Below are 20408 nucleotides of genomic sequence, written 5' to 3' on the forward strand. Positions count from 1 at the left end.
GAATTATTTTGTCTGATTCATATTGTCATAGATGTTTTTATTTTTGGCACACCTCTTTTAAGAAATTATTTAGTCTTAGATGTTTCTTAATTAATTTTCATCTTTCTAAGTTGATAGATATAAATAGCATCTGGATTTGAGGCGTATGGTAATTACACTTACATTATGGAAGCAGCAAAATATTATTCAACGTACTTATTTAGTGTGAAAGCAATACGCGCAATAAATGTCTTTGCAGAAATAGTAAAATTGCATCTCTAATATATTCATAGAAAATTGTAATTGAGAAAGACTTCTTTGGAATGGGTAAATAAGAGTACATTTGAAAAGTAAAATTAATATTTTCTTATTATGTAAAATACCGCTTATTTTAGTTCAAATTAAAGAGGTAAAAACATAAAATAAAAAAATAAAAAAATTAGCCAGGAGGGCGTATTTTAGTACTTTAAGTTAAAAATTTTGTTAGATTTATAACAATTTATAAGTTGAGCGTTTAGAAGTTAATCGAAAGTAAATTATATACTTCGATATTACTTGTTAGTACTACAAAAACCAAATTTTGTTACCCAAGACGATGGTTTTCCCAAAGTATTAAGATAACGTTTGGCCATAGATTTCAAAAAAAAAAAAAAAAAAAAAAAAACTTAATTTGACTAAAGTTTTTCAAATTTTAAAAATGTATGGCTATAGTTTTTCAAAACATATTTCACTTTAAAAAAAAAACTATGAAACATGACTTATACATATAAATTTTAAAACTATCAAAATACTCAACCGTACCAAACAAACATACCGCTAATAACACAATTACTAACTACTATAATTTGTCAAATTATAATTTCTTACAAAGATCCATCGGTGCAAGAAAAAATAATATCATTAGTAACTAGATCGGGGCTTTTCAATAAAATACAAAAGTTTGGGGAAAATTTTAAAGTTTTTTTAAAAAACCAATTTTTATCTAAAAACAGGTCTGACGCATTTTGGGATTTGATTTTCAAAATATTCCAAAATTTTATGACAAAACAGATATTTAAAAATATATTTTGAAAAACTGATTTCAAAATTTATGACCAAACGGAGATAGATTTTTAACCCTCACAAAAATAGAAAAAAGAAAAAAAAAAGAAAAAGAAAAGCTTGAAACTAGAACTATGCAAAGTGCAAAGCAAAATTGAAGTGGAAAGAGCCTCAATTTTAAGAACAATATGGAAGAACTGCAGACGATTCTAACGGAAGTGTTTGGCGATTCATCAGACAGCGAAGGCGAAGAACAACAACAATTTCTCCATGCTCATTGTGCAGAGAATCGGGTCAATGTAAAAGCCCTATCCGGGTCAGTGTTTGGAGAAAGTCACAGTTGGGAAAAAATCAGTGAAATTAATGGTCTTTGGCTGTGCAAAGACTTTTTATCAAGTGATCAACAATCAATGTTGTTATCATCAATCCATCAAGGTAATTTTTTTTCCTGTAAAGGTAGATTTAGGGCGGATGGCCGGATCCTGTGGTTCAATTTTCGGTTTAAATTATGTGTGTATTTATATGAAGAACGCAGAACACATATATAGGCCCTCAAACTTGGCCTCAGCTTGAACTTGCTTTCCAGTTTACATGCTTATCAAGATGCCGTCTTGTGCGTAAGCAGTACCTCAATCAGTATAAAGTTGGACTAGTAAACACGAATACTCACGTGACACTGATGTGGCACTGACGTGGCACCTTCAAAATATATGTGCCATGTCAGTTTCACATCAACATTTGTGTTTACTTGTTTAATTTTATACGAGTTGAGGTGCCTACTTGTGCACGTTCAAAGTTGGAGGGCATACTTTTTTTGGAGTTGAGGCCAAGTTTGAGAACCTATTTATGTACTCTAGTTATTGCCTCTGTGACTCTGTCCCATTTTATAAGAGGGTATTTGACCAGCCAATAAGTTTAAGAAATAAGGAAATACTTTTGAAACCGATGGTCTAAAATAATCAAAGAAATTTGTATGGCTATAAATCATTTTATTAAGATAGGTAAATTTAAAGTTGACTTGTTACTAAACCTAGAAATGTGTCATTTTTTTCGTGACTAACTAAATAGGAAAGAATGTCGTATAAAATGTATACGTATGATTAGATAGTGCTCATTCTGAATAATGATTCTAGTTCATGACTTCGCCCTAGGCAGAGAAGGATCTAGAACTTTTAATAATTCATTTCCTACTCTTCTAGACATAGTTTGGGCCTTACATATACAGACACTTACACACACTTATCTTAAAGAAACTATATCTATGCATGTATATGTTAATTAGTATTTGTCAACTATGTAAACATATAAAGTCAAACCTATCTATAACGGCATTGTTTGTCTGGATATTTTTTTTGGCTATTATAGCGAAATGTTATTATAGAGAACATATAATATAATATAACATAACATAAAGAATCGGCTCCAAATAAACTTGGTTGTTATAGTGAAATGTTGTTATAGACAGGTCATAGGCTACATCTGCCACTGCCTTTCATGGTATGTTGCTTGAAATTTTTGTTTTAAAACAGCTGCAACAACTTTATGTTTTAATTGTAGCTCAATTCTTTTGGGAGAAAACAATTTAAGCAGTCACCCAGGAGCTCCTTATTATAGTTTCCCAGTAAATTTACTGCGCTGCAGTTGTGTTATCAGTAAAAGAAGTAAGACAAATTTGTTTGATCAGGCAAAGCTTTTATATTTGCTTCTTGATTGTGGCTGCAGAAGGATGGTTTGCTGAGTCTTCAAGCAATCAGGTCTTGTTGGATCCTCAAACTTTCAGACCCTTCTTGTATAATACACTTATTCCCTTTTAACTTGTTGTTTCTTATTTCCGTATATATCAACTTGAGAATTGTAGATTCATATGTGATTCAAAAACTTTCTCATGTGTCATTTGGCTGAAGGATATATTGTCTGACTTTAATTTCCGTATTTATGCCCTTGAATTGTGTAGCAAATCACTGTATGTTTCATTTGAAATAAGATGATTGCTGTAATTTTTATGTCAAAATGTGAACTTTTGTATTTAGTGTCCCTAAAGCTTAAGTTGAGAACTACGAATGCCACTTGAGGCAGAGGAGGTACTTATGACACTTCTCTCCGAATATAGTAAATGGAATAATCTTGGCGTTTTACATTTATTTGTCTCCAGTTGATAATTGTATGTAAGTATTCAATCTGGGGAGACTTATCAAAAGAAGGACTTGAATACTAAGAGATTTTGGATAAAGAAATATATAAGCCAAAAAGCTGGACACTCAAGTATTTACTTTTACCCAAAAAAAAAAAAAGGGAGAGATTCTGGAGCACAAATCAGTAAAAGTGGTGACTCGTTGGTTATTTCTTGCATCAAACCAATATCCTTCTTTTGAAATTCAAAAACTTTAGACTCTCCGTTCTCCTTGTAATAGTTCTTCAGAGTAATCTCATTTTCTTTTAGTTTAATAAAGGAAAAAGTTTAGCGTTCCTTTTACCCTATTGTTGTTAATTGGCCTTAGAATGAGCATATTGCAAAGCACATCTGGCATTTACTTGATCTATGAAAAGTTTGTCCTGCAGTTCTCTCTAAGAAGGACAGAACAGAAGGTTTTGGTTAACAATTTATGTTCCTTTGATTAAGTGACTAAGTTTAAAATGTGTTTGAACCAACTACATTTTTTTTCTTCTCCTAATGGGGTCACCCTGTTTGGCTCTTTCGACCTAGAGTCACTTATCAATGCACTTGATCACATGTATTTTCTTATCTTGCAGGCTATGAGGTTTGGTGACCTACCAGGGTGGGCGGTTGAGCTATCGAGCTCTATCCATGAGGTGATTGTTTCTGATAATTATGTTGCAGAGTCGGAAAACTGTGAAAAGGGCAAGGAAGCTTGTATTTTTCCACAAGATCTGTTATGGAGGGAACCCCTATTTGATCAGCTTATAGTTAACATGTATCAACCAGGTGAGGTGCGACTTTATCCTTTAACAGAACTGTTTTTTCAGGGCTAAGTGTTTTGACATAGTAAAATAACACTGCTAGAATGCTACTGTCTAACTAGTACAACCATCAAGTTAGATGATGCAGTATAAGATGCCAACAAAAAGGATCAGCATCCTAATTTTGTTTAACAAATTTAGGTAATTGTTGTAAAATTCCTGGAAATTGAATTTTGATTTTATAGTACTATGTGTAGTCTACCAAATGCATGCTTGCAGTTAAAGTTTAAACAGGAATCAACAAACGACTCAAATGAATCCACAAATGAGCAACATTGAATTCGATGGAAAATAAACAATTCACTTTGCAACTAAGAATCACACTTAGATTTATGCAACCAAACAAACTATATTAAACTAAAACTATCACTAAATAATCTCTCATAAGAGTTTCATCCATCAACAAAGTCTAAAGATGAAAATAACCTAAGGTGCCGTTTGGCCATAAAAATTATTCACTTTTTTTCCGGAATTTTTTTTCACTTTTTTCACTTTTGGGCGTTTGGCCATAAATATTCCGAATACAACTTGAAGTTGTATTCCGGAATACCAAAAACTCAAAAAACTTGTTTTAAAAAAAAATTCACTTTTTTCACTTTTTTACAACTATATTTCACCAAAAACTACAATTTCAAAAACTATGGCCAAACACAACTCCAACTCCAACTTCAAAAATTCCAAAAAAAGTGAATTTGTTTTTGGTATCTATGGCCAAAAGCCTACTAAGTCTAATATTTATACTAAGAGACTTAAGAGCTAAGCTAGTTATTACAAGAATGCCATTAATGAGGCAAGGGCCTTGTTTGGCTAGTTGGATGTTGGCTTGAAATTCGAAAAGGCTCCTCTTGCACATATAGCCATCATCCAATCCTCAAAGCTTGCAATTATAACCATTTGCATCTATGGCCCTTCTTTTGCACGTCTAGCCACATTTGCTTTTCTGTCCCTTTGCGACTCTAGCCACTTTAAGTGTTGGCCTTCTTTCTTGTAGCTTCTTCTTTCATTCCTCTCCAAGCTACTTTCCATACTTCATAGGCCTTCTTATGGGGTTTGTATGCCTCTCCATGGGTCTTCAATGCTCCTTTGGTCATCCTCCTAGCTTGAATGAATTGGAGTCCCATGCCTTAGTCTTCAATGTGAGCCTTCAAGTGAAGTGTGTCTAGTAGGGTCATATCACAGGGTCAAATCTTCTAGATTACATTTATAGCCATGGTTCTTGTATGACTGTACAAACAGAAGTCTTTGTAAGTTGAAAGATGTGCTTGACATATATCTGAAAGACATCAAACACAATGGTTTGGTCTAGTGTGGGGATGGAGGTCTTTGACATCAAACTAGTTTGATCGATTCCCAGGCAAATGGATAATAGACTGTGTAGCTGGAGTACATAAACACGGGCTGGTATTGACATCTAGGCTTTGCTGCTTAACATCAGTTCCTCTCGAGTCTTTCCAAAGGGTTTTCGTTTTTAGGCATAAGGAATACCATTCTCATAATATTGTGCATAATTATGTTATTTTTTTTCAATCTCCTTATACTTGCTTTTCAAGTTTCTTTCATCCTGGACATCGATTCATGATTTTCCTTTTCCCCTTTTCCTCATTTTGAGTCAAATATTACTGCAAATTCTGGAGTCGTTTTCGTAGCAGCTTCAACCACATTGGATTTTAGGTCGATAAATAGTGTTTATTTAAGCATGTCTTTTTTGTCAGCAGCTTTGATCACATTGTATTTTAGGTTGATAAGCTTTGTTGATTTTGCATCGATAGTTTAATTTGGGAAGTGCCTTCCTGATTATAGTGATATCCTGGTAATGAAGTTGTACTGCTGTATAGCAGGGAATCTGTCCGCACGTTGATCTAATGCGCTTTGAGGATGGAATCGCTATCGTTTCTCTAGAGTCATCCTGCGTGATGCATTTTTCTCGAGTCAAGAGTGAAACATGCAAAGCCCAAGATCCACAACAAAAAGTTCCTGTGCTTTTGACACCGGGATGTCTTATTCTGATGTGGGGAGAAGCACGCTATCTTTGGAAACATGAGATAAATCGAAAGCCTGGGTTTCAAATATGGGAAGGCCAAGAGATTGACCAGAACAGAAGGATATCGGTGACACTGAGGAAACTCGGTCTCACTGACTAAAAATTAATTTAGTGCTGTGATGGTATTGCTCCTCGGCATTTTCTCGCTTGGGGGATGACTAAAGTAACCTGTCTTGATTATTGTTCTAACCATTACAAAGTTCTTGGTGCTTAGGCAGGAGCTTGTTGCGTTGAAGAATTGAAGGCTTATGATACGAGTATGGACATGCATCAGCACATTTTTGCAGATTTTACTTGAGAACACACCGTCCATTTTTTGAAGAAATTTCATTTTCTCTAGTTTATGAGTGTGTAGCAACCATTTACTAGAGGTAAAACAAAGGTTGTGCTGGCAGTCATTTTGATTAAAGCGGCTTTCCCAACTCCAAACTATTGGCTCTGTTGTTGAAAGGGTTCATGCATTCTTCTATTTTCAAGAGAAACCCGGAAGATGATATTGTATGTGTTCTACAAGTTTGTAGTCCTTGGTGTGCCAGGTAAGGACCATGCTTAAAACATTTGTCTCCTAGTAAAATTAGAGTATCTGTTTTAATTTCCAAGTTAAGATGTTTCAAAGAACTTATTCTAGAATATACCACCTGGCCCTGCAAAACATTATCAAGTTCTTGTGCCACTCGTTTTTTTTTTTTTTTTTTTTTTTTGGCCGTGATTTATAAATAAATTGAACCTCTATGGTTAAACCCCTCGAGAGGGCATAAATGTCGCACCATTCTCAAAGGGGGGTGGATTGAGAATCCCGAGTTCTCCATAGGCGGAAACATCAAAGTGATTTCTGTCGCACCTATCCAAACCAGTGGCGGACCTAGTAAGAGCCCAGGGGGTTCAGAACCCTCGAAATTACACTGATATACAAGGTGAAAATTATTTTTTATGTATATATAGTAAACGTTAATCCCCCTTAAATTTTCTTCATTTATCGCTTTTTATATTTTTTGAACCTTTAAGATAAATTTCATTCGCCCATCGATCCAAAACCTCTTAAATTGCTCTGGAATTATTAAGAATAAGCTGAGGTGTGCACCAGTTGACTTGACAGCACTAAAAAATGAATTATGAAGATAGAAATATCTGGTAATACAAACAGAAAAACGCAACTCATCAATCAAAAGTGGACAACATGTGAAAAATTACTGTGACAAGGCAGAAAGGGACCTATGCAATTAAGAACTCTACAGTGCATACAGTTTAGGACGTGAAATATAGAACACTGATACATGTAAATTACAGTACACGAGCATCACAGCCCAAAAAAACAAGTGCATATAGCGACTGTATGTTTCCTAGTGGAATACAAGCTTAAGATTTGCTAGACTCAAAAGCACAGCCCATCCAAGGCAAGGTTTAACCAGATTCCCAGCTGTAGGATTCACGTTTTTAAAAGCTCTAACACACGCAATCAACACTCCAAACAAAGCCATACACAATACCAACCCAACCTTAGTAGCTCCAGCCTTGAACACCACTGGATCCCAAGCCAAACTCAAGCCCAATTGACTTAAATACAAAAGCATAGCCATAGGCTGTCGATGAAACCCACCTTCAGCCCAAACAAGCCAAGCAGAAAGGCCCATAAGAAAAGCAGAACCCAAACAAGCCAAGTGTAAAGCCCATAAACGTGGGATCCAAAAAGGCTTATCCATTTTTGCATACTGGTAACTTGAACCAAAAAAGGAGATGTCTAGGAGAGTTAATAATAGTGGGATGGATAAAGCTATTCCCAATGACTTAAGGCCTCGTTTGGCTATCTGTTTTCTTGTTGATGATCTGATGGTTTTGTTCATTTTTGTATCATCGTTATCAGCTTTTTGGTATTGTTCTGTTTGTAGAGGTTCATTTTGTTGTTCATCTTGTTGTACTTTGGTGGTGCTTCTGTGTTTGAGTTGATCTTGAGAAGCCATGATCCGATAATAGTGTTTGTTTTATTGCTATTAAGAAAGTGAAAAGAGAGTGCAAGGTATAGAAGGAAGTAGAATCAGGAACAAGAAGGGTCGAGAGAAATTTCAGGTGATGGAATGATTTTGAGAGCAGAAGGAACCACTATTTATATCCATCGTGTTAGTATTTCTTTTTTGTATTTAATTCTTTTTATCTTAACGAATAATCTAGTATATATAACTGGAATTCGACTAAATTGGTCCAAATAGTGCAATTATGTTTTAGATAATCTGATTAGAAGATAAGTATTAAGATAAATATTAATATTATAGCAGAATTTATAAATAAATTAATGGAAACTAGTGTCGAAATTAATGATAAACAGTTAAGATATGAAGAAAAAAAAAGAGAGAGAAAATTTCATAACTTAAGATATGAAGAAAAAAAAAGAGAGAGAAAATTTCATAACTAGCTAGTTTAGAGCGTAATTACGAAACGTAGTTCCAGTTTGTGTATAGATGAAATCGCGTGTATCAACAAATAATGTATCGATCAATTGAAATCGCGCGAAAATTTTGTATAGGCGCATATAGTTATGCATGTGTATTGGTATATTTACTATAAGACCTAAAAAATAACTATGTTTCTTAATTTTTTGAAACTATAATTATGTATCGTAAATATAGTTTAAATATTTTTTATGTCGCGTAATTCTTCCTAAAAAGTAAAGCTATTTGCAAAAAGAAAAAAAAACCTGAAGAATATCTTTACATGGAAAATGCAATGGAAATTAGAGTGTTGTTTTATAAATTAGATCATTGTAAGCGTGAAGTTTGTATAGTGAGATGAACATTAGCATTTGGGAGAAAAAGGACAGATGGCTGAAAGAAATGATGACGAGTGGAAAAAAGTAGTACACGTGGTGAGAAGTCAGTGCCAACAAGGATAGCTGCTGTTATCTTCTTTATATCAAAAAAACACTTTGGGGTCAAAGGAACAGCATGGCGTACTTATCATATATTTATCTACTACGATACAGATGTTGCACGCTGCATGGAACAAGTGGCCATACTAACACGTAATATAAGGCACAAAAGATTTTCTTAGGGTGATTTGTGCAACTAGAATTTTTGGATGCTATAGCCTATAGTTTAAATTTTGACATCGTTTAAAAAAAGGTATAAACATAAATTGTTTTTGTAAAAAAAATGTAGTATTTGACGAGATTTACTTTTACTTTAGTAACAAATTGTGGTAATCATCACGATTTTGGGCATAAATTTTGAAGAATCGCCAAGATTTTTCGGCTATAAAATTTGCATTAATAACAAGTTATGATAATCATCCTCAATTTTGACAAAAATTGCTTACAAGATCTTGACGGGTCCTTGTATTTGTTATGTAAAAAATATACCAACAACTTTTTGCTTCAAAATTTATTCAAATTAACTTCAAACTTGATATAATCCTTTTAATATCAACCCCAACAATCAATTTAAACCTTCATAAATTAATAGACATATCCGTCTTCTTTGACAAGTTACAGCTCCTCAATTTTTTCCAACTAAACCAATTTAATAATATAAACTCAGTAGAATGAATTTTGCACAATTATAATCACAAATAAACGATGAGAAAAAAGGTGAAAATAAGAGGAGGAGAAAATGGAAAAGAAGGAAGAGAAAAAAACACATCTCCCCAAGAGAATCCAAAATTATTAAACTTGTACTAACAAAATAAAAAATTAAATGAAGAATCCCCCGAACCCCAAACGTAAATTCTACTTTTTTTTTCCCTTTTGTGAAGAGAAAAGTGATGGACACTGGACACGTTGTTTGTTTATCTTGCCTCCAACTTATATAGAGCATGTTAGGATTAGCTTATTTTAGGTGCTTTTAAATCAAAATAACTTTTAAACATTTATTATTCACCAGATTTATGTTTCGGCCGTTTGCTTCTGCTACGTCGTTAATATAGGAGTATGAGATGTCCAATCAAACACAACTTAGTAATAATTTAGAGGTTGTGAAAACATGAATAAGAAGAATGTACCGTGAGATCTTTGCTTATTGTCGTGTTACAAATAGCTAATAGTTGAAAGGCTACAATTTGATTAGTAGTATCCTGATTTTTGAAGCAGGTATTAACCTTTTAGGAGCCATTTAGTTGATGAAATAAGAGATTATAATCTGAAAACAAATTTATGAGATTATTTTATCTTATATTTAGTATAATTTTTAATTTGAAATTATCAATTTATACATTGATTAGTAATGTAGAGATTAATAATACAAGAATGTTTTTTTCCTGTTTTTGGTTCATCGCACTAAAATTGGAGCAAAAATACAATTTGAATATTTATTTATTTTTAAAATTAAAAAATAAATTATTACAATAATACCCTTGAATGCTTGACCTTTATAGGTTTCTTGAAACAAAACAAGGTTAGTTTGTCATTTTAATTTTTTATCCATGTACGAGCTATCCATGGATAAGGTATCCTATGGTGATAATGGTATAAGATAATACACCATTTGGTGTATTACATAATCCACATAAAATAGTTATATATGCCCAAAATGTCAACCATGCCACATATAATACAATGACTATTTTATCTAAAACCTCCTACTAAACGAGCTCTTAAGTCTGAACACTCCCAATAAGTAATTATTGGGGTCCCAAAAGGAAAAAAATCAAAAAATGAAGTGGTCGAGTCGCATTTACCCTAGTCCAAAGGGTTGTCAAAATAATTTATATTTTATAACCATGAAACGCTGCGTTTTGAAACAGGAAAAGAAATCTCGAATCCTAAGACGTCGTCTTTCCCGAAATCCATAGTTTTCATGCTCCAACAGCCATGGCTGCCAGATCAGCCAAAAGTTCACATAAATCAAACAATTTAATTCAAAATCCTAAATTACTCTTTGCTATTGCATTACTCATCGCTGACTCAATCCTAGTTGTTCTGGTCATCGCTTACGTTCCATGTAATGTTTTATTTTTCCCAAACTTCATTTCCAGTTTTTTTTTCTCTTATATGTGGATCAAATCACAATTTTATTAGTTGGTTGATTGCTTGATTTCTCTTTTATTTTTTAGATACGAAAATTGATTGGGATGCTTATATGTCTCAGGTGAGAGTTCAATCTTACTTCTACATTTTGATCTGTATGTTTCTCCAGTTTAGTAATGCAACACAGATTCCAGTTTAATTTACTTTGGTCAATAATGTACAAAAAAAATACTCCTTATAGGACGTTTTTTGGAATTTTCAGGTCCAAATGCATGTTTTTCAAATAAAGAAAAACATTTTTAAAAAGGTGATGTATTTTTTCATCTTATTAATATGAAAATGAGTTGCAACTTATATAATGGACATAGAAGATATTTTTCTAACTAAAGTAATATTTTTATGAACATCTAAATTTAAAATTTAAAATGTTGTATTAATGAAATTCAATTTAGCTCCGAAGATTAGTCAAATTGATTCTCGTGATGCGCAATGTGACAAGTAAAAGTGAACAGAGGGAGTATTTGCCAGTATTGGCTTAATACATTATAGTGTGGTTGATTGATATGTATTTTATAGTGTTTTATTGATTGGTTGTTTTTGGTTTATAGGTTACTGGCTTTCTCAAAGGAGAAAGGGATTACAGTAACTTGAAAGGTGACACGGGGCCTCTAGTTTATCCAGCTGGCTTTCTTTATATTTACTCTGCTATACAATATGTTACCGGAGGTCAAGTCTATCCTGCTCAGGTAATTTTCCTATTTTCTCCATTTCCGGAAGGTACAATCATTGTTTCAGTGATTGCCAGTAAACTTACATAAGAAGGTGATAGCATGAATCTGATTTTGAAAGAGCACACAAATGCCATTAACTGCCTGTACCCTTTCATATTTGATTAGATTTTGCTGCTGAATTTGAAGTGACAGACTCTATCGTAGAAACAACAATAAGAGAGATGTACTTTGTGTTTTCTGAGTTAACTAATAAAAACAATGGAAACATAGCATCCGTATAGACAATGCTAACTAGTTACTCGTGCAGGGATAAGTGTGAGATTACAAAAGCCTAATTTATATTAGAAGGCAAATTATTTAGTATTGGAATGAAATGGACTTGAGTAGAGCGGAACAATATGGAGGATTCAGATATCATCCTGGATTTAGCGAAACTTGCTTTTGTATCTGTATCTCTCCTCAAGTTCTGGTGCAGCACCCAATTCCTAACTCCCAGCTGCAATCCACCTGAAATTTCTTGGCATAGATCGTGAGGAGGTGCTTTCCAGTGTTGGCCCTGATTTGTTAGCAATTATTTTAACAGGCTGAACTCTTGCTTACCTTCAACCCTGTTTCATAATATTTGGAACTCCAGCTACCTCTTCATGCTTGTGAATCGTGATGCACTTTTCTTTGAGGCTTCTGTTAATTTGGGCAGTATACAATCTGCTGGGGTGTTTCTTTTCCTGACAATGACAATCTGAAGCAAATATTTGGTTTTCCTACTGTATGCTATTCAGAAAAAGAAAATGCAATGACAGACTTTCGATGCTTATATGCATGGTGGAAGCTAAAAGTAGATTCTAGAATGAGAAAAAAATTACTAACCTTCTGCTGGGTTTTGCGTGTTCTCAATAGTTCACACTATACAGAATAATTGTAGGCACTTGTTTATTTAACTAGTAGTGACTCTTGAAATAATGTGGGCATATTCGTCTTGTCATTGGATAATCCACACTCTATTATGCCTTCAATATAAGATCACCACTTTGTTGATTTCTATCTTTCCTTGTCAGTGCAGATTCTTTTTGGCTTTCTCTACATGTTGGATCTAGCAATTGTCGTGTTCATCTACTTGAAGACTGATGTGGTAGGCGTCCTCTTCATATGAGTGGCTCTTCTGAGTTTTGTGGATAACCTTTCAAGCTAATATATTCCTGAAAAGAGTTGTATTGTGACTCTTGTAAGACTGGAACCACTGGTGAAATTTGTTAGTGTTGACTGTCTATTTTTATTCATGTCATTGAAGAAATTGGACTTTCAAAAGATTGAGTTTCTAGGTCCCTACAGTTTTAGACAGGGGTGTACTTTTGTGTGTCTTCTCACTTTTGCCACAATAGGCTGATCTCCAGCAAAATCTTAGTGTTCTTATCAATTAAACCTTATCATTTCAAAAAGGAAAAAAGAGAATGAGTTTCTAGACATCAATTTGAGACCTGGTGACAGAATGCATCTTCTTTAAGTTGAATTTACTGCAGTCACAGATGATCTTTTTTTAAAGGAGGTATCTTGGTAAACAATAAATCAAAGTTGGACTTCAACGGGATTTATGGAGGAAAAATATGATGAAGCCGAGAAGTTATTATGTTTCTGGGAGGTATTTCTGAAAAAAAAAAAAAAAAAAAAAAGAGAAAAAAAACTGAGACTGTAGTTAGATCATTTATCAATATCATTCAAATCTTATGCCAAGGAGATCAATAGCTTTTGCTCAAGTTATTTCCACAATTAATATCATTCAGTGAAGCGGAGTCTTGACTGAAGTTTTGGGAATCAATGTCTTTTCACACTGAATCAGGATTGAGTTTCAACTCTAGTGAGAGGAAAATGTCTGCAATATGTCTTTCAGTAAATATTCAGAATTCGTCCACTTTGTGTACTAAGTAGGAAATCTTTTAAATGGACAAACCGCTTTTGTTTGGAGTTGAGATATGCTATGAGTAATTGGCAACATAGTTGACGATTAAACTGCGCTGCAGGTACCTTGGTGGGCCCTCTCCTTGCTTTCTCTGTCTAAAAGAGTTCACTCTATCTTTGTTCTTCGATTATTTAATGATTGTTTTGCCACTACTCTCCTCCATGCTGCATTGGTCTCAATTATTTACCAAAAATGGCATCTAGGGTTGGTAATTTTCAGGTATATTCTTACTTGCTTTGACATTTTTATTTTTGGATTGATTTCACTTTATATCATTGATTAAAAGCCATCAGTTAAGATTGATCAATGGTCTTTTCTTTAGTACAGCGGAGCTGTTTCTATAAAGATGAATGTGCTCCTATATGCACCACCTCTGTTGCTCCTGATGGTGAAGGTATACTACTGGGACAATTTAGGTTATTAAAAATCTCAGTAGGACATTGAACTGCATTTCTGAGTTACCTTTTGTGTATATGGTGGAAACTTGAAATACAGGCAATGGATATTGTTGGAGTAATGTCTGCCTTAGCAGGTGCTGCATTAGTGCAGGTGGGTTTTCCAAGTTCCCTTTCTAATTCCTAATGCAATCATGTTCAGCGGGCAGCATGATGTTTCTCATCTTTACTTTTATTATTGTCTTCATTACTGCAGTTGTGTTCTTTGTGAACGTTGTTTGGAAAAATAGTTTTAGCATGTCCTGTTATTTTAGTAAGGAATCAGGATCAAGGCATCACTTTCTTCTGCTTACTCATGAACGGCACATGATGTTTTAACTTTTTGCTTGATCTATATGTTCCATCCTTGATGCTCTTGGGCATTTTTTTTAATTATTACAATATATTTTGTATTCTTTCCTCAGAGATCCACTGATGAGTTTGTGGTTCATATGCGTAGGTGAGTCAGGTGACAAGTATAATTCTGTTGAATGGAGCTTTTTCTGATCAAATTGTATACTGATGACCATGATGATTGGTGCAGATTCTCATAGGGCTTCCTTTTATCCTGTCGCATCCAGCTTCATATATATCAAAAGCTTTCAATCTTGGTCGTGTTTTCATCCACTTCTGGTACTTCCTTAAACACAATACATGCAAAATTGGTGCTCTGAGGCACCATGTCGAAAATTTCATGCAACTTTAACATCGCTGTCTTCCTTCTTTCTTGATTTATTTATCTATTTATTTATATTTTGCTAAAATTATTTGACAGTGCAAGACAAATAGCATATATGGGGATAAGAGATTGCGTAACTATCAACTTGACACGCTGTTGTATAAACGTACGTTAGCATTATATAAAACAACATTGTTGTATTATTCATGCACTATTTTCCCTGAAATGCCATTAAACAACACATTGGTGGTGTCTGCTAAATGTAGGAGATGCATGGTCTTACGTGCTGGCTGTAGTTTGTTCTCTATCTCATCCCTTTGTAGTTTGGGTGGATAGTGGGCTCATTTTATTTCACTGGACGCAGACAGCAAAATTATGTTTCCCCATTTCCCTTAAATAGGCCACTTCTCACCCTAAGCCTACTGTGATCTTCAAAGGAAGTTTCTGATCCTTTTGGATTTTAATTCGTCTTCGGCATGCCTTTTAGAATAATCTGACAGTTGAGAACTGCATTTCTACCATCTGTGCTACTGTAACATTATGCTCATTTCATGCTTTACTCCTATCCCTTGAGAAAATACATGTTTATTGCAACTCTCTGCTTTGTTGCAGGTCTGTTAACTTCAAATTTGTTCCTGAAGACATCTTTGTTTCTAAAGCTTTTGCTCTCTCGTTGCTAGTTGCTCATCTAAGTCTGCTATTGGTTTTTGCTCACTACAGATGGTGCAGGTGACTTTTTCTTCTCTACACACATAGGTATAAGTTAGCGGCCATTGGACTGCATTTATCCTTTTTCATCTTTTGCAGGCATGAAGGGGGACTGTTTGCTGTTGTGCATTCTAAACTCATTCAGTTGAAGCTTAGAGTTACTCAGAGTAATCCTTCTCCAACCAACAAAGTCCTTCAAGCTGACCGTAAGCAACATGCCCAATCTGTTTTGGGTTTTTCAATACTTAAAGGCCATCAAGTTTGTTAGTGTCAATAGTTTTATCTTGAATTGGCATGATTTATGGTTCCTTAATTGGGTCTGTGTCTATTTCATTCAGATATTGTGACAACAATGTTTGTCGGGAATTTCATTGGCATTATATGTGCCCGATCCCTCCATTACCAATTTTACTCTTGGTAAGTTTTGCAGCTCATTTTTTTCTTTAGATCATGGATTCTATCTCATACTTCGTACCTCTTAAAGCAAATGTTTAGATGCGGTTATTAAGGGTTAACTAATCTAATTTTTGGAGTGAATTAAAAGCAGATTAAATTGTTTGTTCAAAATAAATAAACTACAGAAAGTATTTAAATTTGCAACTTTTCATATCTTTAAATATTTGAAAAGCTTTAGTAAATGATAATTTAGTTTGATTGTTGGAATAGTTAACATAACATTCAGCTTGTGATAGATGCATGTTTGTATTGCTCTCTGGTCTGGCGAAACTGCTCATAAAAGTAGATAACATAGTTCATGAGGACATAATTCAATAGGAACATCCTTTTATGAGCTACCAAACACTAACTGAAATGTATTATCAGATTTTATTTTAATGATTTCTTTCTAATTTAATCAGTGCGACATACTAAAATGTATAGAGTGTTTCAGACCGTCATAGTAATAACTTCAGATGCGTCGACATCCCATTGAAGAACAAAGAATTTTGGGATACATTTTGTTATGAGTTCACAGGACTGCAGCAGGTGCTTAAAGGGAGAAATATATTATTTATCCACTGCTCATTGAGTAGTTGAGCACCTGTTTCGTGGACTTTTCTTCCAGTGAGTCAGACTCACAAAGTTCTACAGGAAGAGAATATCACAAAATCACCCCCTCTCTCCCCTGCTAGCATGGCACCAAAGCAAGGCATGAAAAGCCTTGACTAACATTTTCCAAGCAGATGGAAAGTTAAAAAATTACTCGCTCTTTCATTGTTTTCCTGGATTCTCTGTCAAAGTTTCAATTGAATTAAGAAAAGACTATTAGTGTTTGACCTATATTTGGTTTGCAGGTACTTCTATTGCTTACCATATTTATTGTGGAAAACACCATTTCCGACCCTCCTACGGTACACTATCTGATATTCAAGCTTCTTTATTTGCTTTGTTATATGGTATTTCCTGTTCCAGGTATGAACAAGTTATTGTTCTCTTCTGCAGTTTACTGTTGTTCGCGGTTGTGGAATTTTGCTGGAATGTCTTTCCATCCAACTCTTACTCATCAGTCCTCCTCCTCTGTGCCCATTTAATCATACTAGGTGGTCTATGGATAAGTTCACCAGAATATCCATATGTAGAAAAAACAACTGATAAATCAACATCTAAGAAGAAAGCCAGATGAGCACTACTTGTTTTCTCTCCTCCGAGAAGTGGTTATGCAAAATTACCTGCCCTCGTCTCTGACTGCCAGTGTTAAACCCTGATGCTCTGACCTGAGACGCGTCGTTTGGTTATACTGAGGAGTTTTTTTTTTGTTTTTCTGTTTTTATTCATAGTTTAATACTTACATTGTTTAGATAGTATACAAAGCCAGCAAGCTGGTCACAACCTCCTTAGATTTGAATTAAAAGCTCTTCAAGCTACCCCTCATTGATCATCCCCACGGATGAAATATTTCAGCATTTAAGGAGTTCCATAAATCTGAATTGGAATTGGATATTTAGGTCAGGCTTTTTTCTTCCTTTAAATGTGTATGGTGTGTTCATTATCAAGCTCAGCTTTTGAATACTTATAGCATGGTGTTGTAAGTCTTTGATGCAACTGAATCTTTCTTTGCGGTGGGACTGTCATATGTATCTCTTCAAAACAAGCTAATCAAAGCATGTGTGGATAGAAAATCCTGCTAAATAGTTCTGTTCTTCAACTTTCTTGTCATGTTCAGCAAGTTTTTCAGTTATGATGAATGCAAGTGTTTGCTTGCTATAATCTCCTCGCCAATTTTGAGAAAAGAGTAAATTGGGTTTGTAAAATGAATTTTATTAGCCCAATGGAATAAAAACTTATAAATTTTATATTTGAAACTACTTTTTAACAGTTGCTGCTTATCAATTATTTTCAATTGATTAAGCTAAGCGAGCTATAAAATTGGGAAGTTTGACGACCTTAAAAAAAAAAAAACGGTTCCCCTCCTTGCTGAGCTATGTTTCCTGATAACTCATGCTTCTAATTTTCAGCTAACAACTTCACTACCCTTTTTTATTTATGACGTTAAGGCTACCACAAAAAGATCGGCGAGAAAGCAAACAGATGTGGCGCTTAACCCTTATTCTGCTGCTTACTGTTCTCTTCAGTTACACTTTGACCGTTTGATGTGTAAAACTACTAATCAACAGATTCCACCTATATTTGACTATCTCTATGATCTTTTCTTTTATTCATCGGATTTTTTTTTGGCTTTGACCCGATGCTTGAATGCTGAGTAACGGCTGACAAGTTGACTACTGTTGAACGAGAAGATTTTTTTAGATGGTTACATGACGTTCGTCGAACGGTTCAAATAGAAGTAAATAGGTAAGAAGTAGAAAATCCCATAAAAATCCATCTCAATTGACAAACTAATATATCTAATTTCGTGTAAATTGTGAATGATATTTCTTTATTTTTCCTTTATATTTGTAACTACATATACTATGAAAATTTAATTAGTTCAAAAGTATCTGGAAAATCGTAGTTGAAGAAAAAAATATTTGATTGCTTAATTTTAATGGTGCCATTCATTTCGAGAGGGGTATAGTGTTTGCCACATATATTTTTATACTAATTTTCTAGAAGAGAATAATTCATGCATCTCTCCCTCTAAACTAAAAGCTGAAGCAAAGTATCATACCAATTAGAATCTGATTTTCATAGACAACTCAAAAGCATTCAATTCAAACATGAACTTAACAAGTTAGCACCAATAAACATTGTATTAAACAGAAATAATACATCCTGAGCACCACTACCACTTTATTAGAAGCAACTGAAAAGAAAATAGTACTACTGTAGTATATATAAACACAGGATTCAAACCAGGTTTATTCTAACCAAAAACCACAAAACACTACCACTTATTCAAACAGCAAATTAATCAAAACAATTACAGTACTTACTAATTAACAAAGACAAGATAAATCGTAATTAACTCCGGCAACGAGTAATAGCACTGCAACCACGAGTATACGGATTAGCTTCAGCACCTGTCTCACAGTTATAATACGAAGCACCTCTTCTAGAACACGGAACAGTGTTCCTCTGAAGCGCACCATAGCTTATGTAATCAGTAGTTGCTAAAATGCGCCTGTTGCTCTCTGAATCCATTTCGAATTCACCGGCGGCCATGCACTCCGCTATTGAACCTGTTGGGATCGGAACAATAAGAGCGTCATGCGAAAGCTAATAATTATAAATTTTAGTGAAGATAAATTAGGAACAAAAGAAAAACAAACTATTAAAAGAGATATAATAATTTAATAATATGGTTTGATCAATTGATATATGTATGAAAAACTAATATAAAAACATAAAAATTATTGAGAGAATAATCTTCCATAACCAAGACTCTTTAATCGACCACACTGTGGCAGTGGCGGAGCCACAACCTAGCAAGGACCCAACAAGGGAGCCGATCAGCCTTACGTATTATAGATATATATTACATATTGAACACCCTTAATAGATATATATTAAGAGTGTATTCGAATTACACTCTTGAAAAAATTTCTAGCTCTGCCACTGTTGTGCTGTAGTATGAATAGAAGATCCAAATAGGTAAAACATTTTTTACCACAATCAGTGGCTGAGCTAGAAATTTTGTCAAGGGTGTTCGAATTTCTTCTGTCTGCCAAAAGAAAATATTTTTTACCAAGAAATTTTGAAATAAAACACAATTAAGGTAGAATCCATATAAGGTAGGAAATTCAGAGCATTCAGCTATCGAACCTAGACAGTTGTCGGCGGATTTCATCGGAATCCAGCCGTTCATGCCGAAGTCGGTAGCATCGCCGGAGATAATCAACGCTGCGATTAATAGTGACAAGATGATGAAAATGGAGCAAGAGGACTTTGCCATTGTCTTTACAATTTGTTAATGCTAATTGATACGTGTTATCTTTCTTTTCCTCTTAGTACATATATATATATATATAGAAAAAATTAACAAGTTGATTATTTTTTTGTTGTAAGTTCTAACTACTACTGCTACTAGTGATACCATGTCACTGTTTTAGTTCAACGACAGTAGGGCGGGATCGGGGACACTATGCATTTTAAAGTATTTTTGGCTTTTTTGGTGAAACAGTGTTCATGTTGCCAGTAATTACCGAACTGCCATTCTCAGATTATAAATGTATTCAAATTTAACTATATGTATTTTAAACGATAAAAGTAAAATATTTTATGTATTGTACTTTTTATGTCACTTTTCACATATAATTTTATTTAGAAAGATTGGCGTCCAACTTATTCTAAGGCAGATAATTCTTTTTGGAATACAAAAAAATAGTTTACATTCCCTTATTTTTATTCGTTCTTCTTTTTTTTCTTTAGATGGTTTTGTGAGTAGAAATGCTTTTAACAAGGGGAGATAAAGAAGGAAGAATAAATTACTTTTGACGAAATTTGAACCCCATATCCAACTTCTGTAATATACTT

General features: G+C 34.1%; 4 protein-coding genes across 6 annotated transcripts; 2 read left to right on the forward strand and 2 right to left on the reverse strand.

Moving 5' to 3' along the window:
- Positions 1–885: 885 nt before the first annotated feature.
- Positions 886–6674, forward strand: LOC132048188 (uncharacterized). 3 transcript variants are annotated; one of them, XM_059439108.1, is made up of 5 exons: positions 910–1455; positions 2743–2774; positions 3772–3969; positions 5838–6162; positions 6255–6674. In XM_059439108.1, exons 1-4 carry the CDS (start codon positions 1209–1211, stop codon positions 6138–6140), a joined length of 780 nt encoding a protein of 259 aa, XP_059295091.1. In that variant the 5' UTR covers positions 910–1208; the 3' UTR covers positions 6141–6162; positions 6255–6674. The 3 variants fall into 3 exon arrangements, with proteins under 3 accessions (XP_059295095.1, XP_059295091.1, XP_059295083.1); XM_059439112.1 differs by having other exon boundaries at positions 886–1336; positions 2705–2774; positions 5838–6674; XM_059439100.1 differs by having other exon boundaries at positions 923–1455; positions 5838–6674.
- A 435-nt stretch (positions 6675–7109) lies between these two features.
- Positions 7110–8135, reverse strand: LOC132048210 (translocator protein homolog). The gene has a single exon (XM_059439123.1). The coding sequence runs from the start codon at positions 7996–7998 to the stop codon at positions 7381–7383; it is 618 nt and encodes a 205-aa protein (XP_059295106.1). The 5' UTR covers positions 7999–8135; the 3' UTR covers positions 7110–7380.
- A 2598-nt stretch (positions 8136–10733) lies between these two features.
- On the forward strand, positions 10734–17640 carry LOC132048221 (dol-P-Man:Man(5)GlcNAc(2)-PP-Dol alpha-1,3-mannosyltransferase). The gene is made up of 13 exons (XM_059439131.1): positions 10734–10965; positions 11078–11112; positions 11600–11737; positions 12783–12851; positions 13738–13895; positions 14004–14070; positions 14172–14225; positions 14655–14743; positions 15402–15518; positions 15597–15703; positions 15836–15914; positions 16790–16846; positions 16938–17640. The coding sequence occupies exons 1-13, from the start codon at positions 10836–10838 to the stop codon at positions 17116–17118; spliced, it is 1281 nt and encodes a 426-aa protein (XP_059295114.1). The 5' UTR covers positions 10734–10835; the 3' UTR covers positions 17119–17640.
- A 1026-nt stretch (positions 17641–18666) lies between these two features.
- LOC132068685 (rapid alkalinization factor) lies at positions 18667–19869 on the reverse strand. The gene is made up of 2 exons (XM_059462355.1): positions 19698–19869; positions 18667–19114 (listed from the first exon to the last, which is right to left on the reverse strand). The coding sequence occupies exons 1-2, from the start codon at positions 19825–19827 to the stop codon at positions 18897–18899; spliced, it is 348 nt and encodes a 115-aa protein (XP_059318338.1). The 5' UTR covers positions 19828–19869; the 3' UTR covers positions 18667–18896.
- Between the last annotated feature and the right edge of the window lie 539 nt (positions 19870–20408).

The sequence above is a fragment of the Lycium ferocissimum genome, chromosome 1 (genome assembly GCF_029784015.1).
Source record: "Lycium ferocissimum isolate CSIRO_LF1 chromosome 1, AGI_CSIRO_Lferr_CH_V1, whole genome shotgun sequence".
NCBI lineage: Eukaryota > Viridiplantae > Streptophyta > Magnoliopsida > Solanales > Solanaceae > Lycium > Lycium ferocissimum.